The 6,447-nt window shown below is 43.6% G+C and overlaps 1 protein-coding gene across 1 annotated transcript; it reads left to right on the forward strand.

Annotated features, from left to right (window-relative positions):
• Positions 1-1,989: 1,989 nt before the first annotated feature.
• sox9a (SRY-box transcription factor 9a) lies at positions 1,990-5,041 on the forward strand. The gene is made up of 3 exons (XM_033970659.2): positions 1,990-2,616; positions 2,855-3,102; positions 3,259-5,041. Exons 1-3 carry the CDS (start codon positions 2,186-2,188, stop codon positions 3,960-3,962), a joined length of 1,383 nt encoding a protein of 460 aa, XP_033826550.1. The 5' UTR covers positions 1,990-2,185; the 3' UTR covers positions 3,963-5,041.
• Positions 5,042-6,447: the final 1,406 nt, after the last annotated feature.

The raw sequence follows: 6,447 nt of genomic DNA on the forward strand, positions 1-6,447 counted from the left end.
TGATTATAATCACTATTTCTCTTAAAAATATCATGCGTTCAATTTGCACATTTCCCTCCAAATTTCATTCAGTTTCAACATTTCCAAAGGGAAACTTTTCAAACATTGGCCATGGAATCTGCTTGGTGGAAGACATGATTTGGCAGTTTACCCCCAGTGTTTGCTTCAAAATTTTAACGCCGTGGCTCGAAGTCAAGCTGAGAAGTTTCCCAAGATCGAGCGGGGCTCTGGGCGGGCTGCAGGGTAGGCAGCACGAGTGTGCTGGACCCACCTTTGGAACCTGTGCTCCTGGGACAGTCAGATGGGGTCCTGTGGGGGCGCAAACATGCCACACCGCACCTTTGATGTGTCTGTGTGAGCCATCCTTGGTTTCCTCTTCTATACGGCTGGAACAGTCCCCTCCCCCATCTGCCTGGGAAGCTCAACTGGTGGCAGTTGCTGTTTGTTTCAGTTAAAATATAGTATTTCACTTTTACCAAGTATTATTATCTTTAGTGTTTTGAAACAAAACATGCATTTGTTTAGTAACGTCATTAATGTAAAAGCAACCTCAGATTATATTTGAATAAATAAAATAACTAGATATAAGCAAACAACAAGACCAGGTCCGCTTCAAGCACCAACATAATCTACAAAGAGGGACTGAACAGTCAAACATGCTTTTCCAAGTAAGATCTAAATTAAACAGAAATAAAACTATATAAAACAATCCCAAGTAAAAATGCAAAAGATCCCCTACTGCCCAGAAGTCTGCGTACTACCAGCAGCCCTTTATCTTCAGAACATGCTACATTTGACAACATGCTAAGTGACAAGACGGCACTATTAGTTGCCTCAAGGTTTTGTACCCAAGTCTAAGGTTACTTTGAAGTGTAACAGAAATGGCCATAATTACACCTATCAAACTGTGATGAAACAAAAACAGTGCGAACCTCTTGTGTTTCTCACCACAGTCACCTTTGGAAGAACACCATGTCTGAACTGTATTACATCAAGTAGCTCCATGTAGGGGAGCTGACAAGGCCCACTGACAAGACGCTATAACAACATGCACATCTAGTGTGTTTAAGAAGGAGCGTTTCATGAAAATGTCAGGGTCAAGAGGTAACTCATATAACATATGCAACATTAGAACCAAAATAAAAGTTTATGAATTTTGTTCACTGACAAATGGCAACTGATCTGAGTGTGATTCCTACTAACTCTAAATGTGAAGAAGCCATAGATAATGATGCATGTGAATGTATGGCTGCAAGTGTTTTTCTCTGAGTGTTGATATGAATCAATGTGACTTGCATTGGAAATAGAAGGCAGAGGTGTGATGCTTTTAGTTAATTGTGTAAAATACAACCCCCAAATCAAATGGACTCCATGTTGTATTAGTGGTAAATAAATTGCCTTTATAAAAATATACAAACCCGCGCTGTGTTCTTCCAACCGTAGAGTTCCTTTTCTTTTATTTACTCAAAATCAGATTGGTATAAATGAGCTTGAGTTTCTGGTGCGTTGTCGCCCCCTATTGGCCACTGGAGCCCTGCTTTCATGCGCACTCACTCAACAGTTTCATCCAAGTACAGACAGAGCTGTTCAAAAGTACTTATTAAGAAGGCCTACAGATATAGTATTTTATGGTGATCGGACTCCATCTGCTTGCCCATTTTCATTTTGTTTTTTATGGCACTGAAACTGTGCGCGCTTTACGCAGGACGTGCTGCTGTCCACGCATGTTCTAACGCAGTGTATGAATGTGTCGGACGCACTTTGCTTTAAACTTAATATATACTTTTGAATGAACACAGTTTATAAGTAGCTGTAGTAGCCAACGTTTAGTTGCCTCGAGGACTAGAGTAAACTGTCTCCTCACTTGTTGACTGGGGGCGCACTGCTGGGACCAGAGTCAGATTACGTCCCGCCTCCGCGGAGTCCCCCCCTCTCGCGCCGTCCCACATAAATCGGAGCTTGTGCTGTTCTTCTTTAGATTCTCTGCAAACCTCTCAGAGCGCGGAGCGTGTTCCAGCCCTCAGTAAAGTCACCGCCTCACAGTTCTGTCTTTGGAAACTGTCAATTGCAGTTTGCAAAACAGTGCAAAAACTGTGCGCACGACGGAGCGTTAACCTGTGTGGATCTGCGGTCCCTGGACACAAGAAGAAGACTTTTCTTCTTTTTCACGTGGACAGTAGCTCGTATGAATCTCCTCGACCCTTACCTGAAGATGACAGAGGAACAGGAGAAGTGTCACTCCGATGCTCCCAGCCCCTGCATGTCTGACGACTCTGCGGGCTCACCGTGCCCGTCACACTCCGGCTCGGACACCGAGAACACCCGGCCAGTGGACAACCACCTCCTGATGTCCGCTCTCGACTACAAGAAGGAGACGGACGAGGAAAAGTTCCCCGTGTGCATCCGTGATGCTGTGTCTCAGGTGCTCAAGGGATACGACTGGACCCTCGTGCCCATGCCCGTGCGCGTCAACGGATCAAGTAAGAACAAGCCGCACGTCAAGAGACCCATGAACGCCTTCATGGTGTGGGCTCAGGCTGCGCGCAGGAAACTGGCCGATCAGTACCCACATCTTCACAACGCGGAGCTCAGCAAGACTCTGGGCAAACTCTGGAGGTAAGAAAAGACACTTTGCTTTAGAGCTAAAGTTCCATGGGTTGTTTGCTGTTTTACTTGTAATATGACGTCCCAAACGTGTGGAAATTACGGTCGTAATTATAGATATTTTAATTTCGAGCATATTTCGATTTTTATTTTAGTTATATTGTCTTTGGGGTCCTGTATGTCTGTGTAAATAACCAATTATACTAGGAGCAATGGTTCACATTTTAAAGGTTATTTTAACTTTTAACAGATTGCTCAACGAGTCTGAGAAGCGGCCGTTCGTGGAAGAAGCAGAGCGACTGAGGGTGCAGCATAAGAAGGACCACCCTGACTACAAGTACCAGCCGAGGCGGAGAAAGTCTGTCAAAAACGGTCAGAGCGATGCAGAAGACGGGGAGCAGACGCACATTTCACCTAACGCCATTTTCAAGGCGCTGCAGCAGGCGGACTCACCTGCCTCCAGCATGGGAGATGTGCACTCCCCTGGAGAACACTCTGGTGAGTGTACAATTAGTTGACAATTACTTTTGGGAAATTGCTTGACATGTTAAAAACATGATATAACCAGTCATTTAATGCCGTTTTGGACATGCTAATTTCTAGTCAACATGCAAATGAAATGCTAATTTTCTTATATCTATATATTTTTCCCAGGCCAGTCCCAGGGTCCACCCACTCCACCTACCACCCCCAAAACTGATCTGCCATCCAACAAAGCTGACCTGAAACGCGAGGGTCGGCCTGCGCAGGAGGGCACCAGTCGCCAGCTCAACATTGACTTTGGTGCAGTTGACATTGGGGAGCTGAGCAGCGAGGTCATCTCAAACATGGGCAGTTTTGACGTGGATGAGTTTGACCAGTACCTTCCGCCCCACAGCCACGCGGGCGCCGCTCCGGCAGGGTACACTGGCAGCTATGGCATGGGCAGTGCGGCTGTGGCCCAGAACACTGCTTGGATGAACAAACAGCAGCAGCACACACTGACCAACCTGAGCGGAGAGCAACAACAGAGGACCACCCAGATCAAGACGGAGCAGCTGAGTCCCAGCCACTACAGCGACCAGCAGGGCTCTCCTCAGCACGTCACATACGGCTCCTTTAACCTGCAGCACTACAGCGGCTCGTACCCCTCCATCACCAGAGCCCAGTACGAGTACTCAGAGCAGGGCACTAACTCGTACTACAGTCATGCGGCGGGCCAGGGCTCCGGCCTCTACTCCACGTTCAGCTACATGAGCCCCAGCCAGAGGCCCATGTACACCCCCATCGCAGACAGTGCTGGGGTGCCCTCTGTCCCACAGAATCATAGTCCACAGCACTGGGAGCAGCCCATCTACACACAGCTCTCCAGGCCGTGAGACACTGACTCTAATGTACACAATGCCAGTAGAAAAACACAAGACTGAAAATACATCTTTGGATTGGCTCCCAACAGTGCCTTTTATATTGTTTGAAATTGTAATTCTATTTTTTTAGATACAGTTTGTTGTTAAAGAATCCTCTGTGAGGAGATAAAAGTTATAATATTTTAGTATGTACTGTGTATGTATCTGCTCCTGCCTTCACTGCCATGAACAGCCCTCATATTGTGAGGACTTCCCAGGGGCAGAATGCTGGGTAAAAGTGGCCTTTTTTTTCCTTTTTGTATAGAAAGTATGACGTGTAAAGAATCTGTTTACTGACACTGCTGTCTTATGATGGACATTCCGCCTTCACTGTAAATATTTAGATGTCATTTCTTTCCAATGCAAATGCTGAGCAGTAGGTACCATAATGTGACTGTGTCATAAATATTCCCCTAGCTCTCGCTTGGGCTCAGTGCCATGCCTTCTCCTCAGGCCTTACTGTGTAGTGTCACTTGTGTCTGGTTGCTGCCTTGATGCCGTAGTTGCCTCTGGGGCTGCTGTCTGCCATGGCTGTGTCAAAACCTCAGCATACTCTTGACTTCTGCTCCTGCGCTTACAGGAAGTGACCTTTGACCTGGTTCTCCAGCAGCTCCAAGCTTGCTCTGCTCTTCACAGCTCTTTTTTTTTTGAAGCCCTTTTCCTAATTTATTCATTAGCATTAATTTTATGTGAAAATAACTATTTGCAATTAGTGTTTATTTTTTCCAGCAGCTAATCAAGTCTGCTGTGACACAGATTTGTTTAATTTATCATTTGTAAATGTTCTTTTTATTTAGCTGTCTACAGAATATGTATCACAATGAATTCTAGAGAAGACAACTGGAAGTTATCTCTTTTTTGTTTCTAACAAAATCATTATTGTGGAAAATGCTGGAATCAACTGGATGATCTTTGTTCCTTTTATATTCCGTTCTGTATCATTAGTTCTCCTTATCAACTTGATAATGCAGCTGTGCTAGGTAAAATGGCATTGTCTTAAAAGCGTATCTTTTGTATTATATTGTTTGCAATAAATCAAAAAACTAAAATAATCTTTTCACTCATGGATTTATTTTGAACTATTATTTGATGTTCCATTTTCCTGCTTACAACGACATCACCTTGACAGTTTGACTTGACGATCTTAATCAGTAATGCTCTTCCTATTGTCTTACCATGATGGATTAGCAGTGTGCTGTGTATTAGACTTGCCCTGTCAAATTGAGAGCAGGGTTTTCTGCTGCAGGCCCCTCAGACCGTGAGCTCATAAGGTTTTAACCACAAACTTTTGAAAAGACGTATGACTGCACCCTCCCCAATATATACAGAGTGACTTAAAGAAACAAACAGATATTGAATATTGTTTATTCATTACAGGACAAGTAATACTGCAATAGAAGAGACCCAATAAATCAGGGACTGTGTAAACACAATCAGGTACTACAACTTTGTGTTGAAATCTGAAGGGTGTTCTTAAATTACACTGACTTCTCTGCAGTGTAGAAAACTCGACTAAAGAAACTATATGAAAAGAATAACGTTGTACAGTATTTATTGGTGTAATGCCTCATTTTATTTCATTTTAATCCATATTAACAAAATATCCTAAATGAGTACAATGACTACTTTAAATAAGTTCAGTGGTCATCACCAAGACAGTGAGAAGACAGTTTCATATACCATCACAGTGACGTTGCTCTTATGACACGACACGTCACTCAGTGATTGCTGTATATTTTACAACTCATGATCATTCTTAATAATTCATCAGTGGTGAATAGAACTGTTTTTATAAGAATCAATAAATGACACCCATTTCAAATATTTTAGTTATTTCTTCAGAATGTATATTAAAAGACATAGTATTATAAAACTATACATCTAACTGTATGGATTGTCTGTTGTAGCTCCAGAGGGCAGGCACAGTGACCCCTGGCTGAGACATATGCAGCAGACCCACAGTGGAGCCCAGGCCTGGAGCAAAGTCCCGGAGCATGTCCCAGGCACCACTCTGCAGGAATTGAGCTGAGAAGAACAAAGGAGTGTGGGTAATGCCAATCATGATGTTTCCTCATTAGAAGACTGGTAAGTAAAACAGCTAGATGCATCCTCAGAAGCTAATACTAACATCTTGCGCTCTTTAGCGTTATCAAATAAAGTACAACATGACTTATATGAACGCCTTTGGTAAAAGTCTATAGCACACATTGCAAGAAGCTGGTCCTAAATATTAAAATATCTAAAATGAGTTTAGATGAGCAGCTGTCAGTGATAGTGGGGTAGATAAATAGAAGGGAAGTTGGATAGTCTTATTTGCCACATTCTTATTTAAGAGCATATTGTCAGGTGTCCCACTGCGCAGCTTTGCAGGGGCCCAGTGCAGCCTCTGTTCCTCTGAACTGCAGCAGCTCTCTGATGGATACTTCCGTCTAAGCCTGGAAACAAGACCAAAATTTTC

This window comes from Periophthalmus magnuspinnatus, chromosome 8 (assembly GCF_009829125.3).
Source record: "Periophthalmus magnuspinnatus isolate fPerMag1 chromosome 8, fPerMag1.2.pri, whole genome shotgun sequence".
Taxonomy (NCBI): Eukaryota; Metazoa; Chordata; class Actinopteri; order Gobiiformes; family Gobiidae; genus Periophthalmus; species Periophthalmus magnuspinnatus.

Bases quoted from the DNA above. Each gene is read 5' to 3' on its own strand.
- sox9a (XM_033970659.2), top strand. From the start codon at position 2,186: ATGAATCTCCTCGACCCTTACCTGAAGATGACAGAGGAACAGGAGAAG. The intron at 2,617-2,854 runs GTAAGAAAAGAC...AACTTTTAACAG, and splicing joins ACTCTGGGCAAACTCTGGAG to ATTGCTCAACGAGTCTGAGA. The intron at 3,103-3,258 runs GTGAGTGTACAA...TATTTTTCCCAG, and splicing joins CTCCCCTGGAGAACACTCTG to GCCAGTCCCAGGGTCCACCC.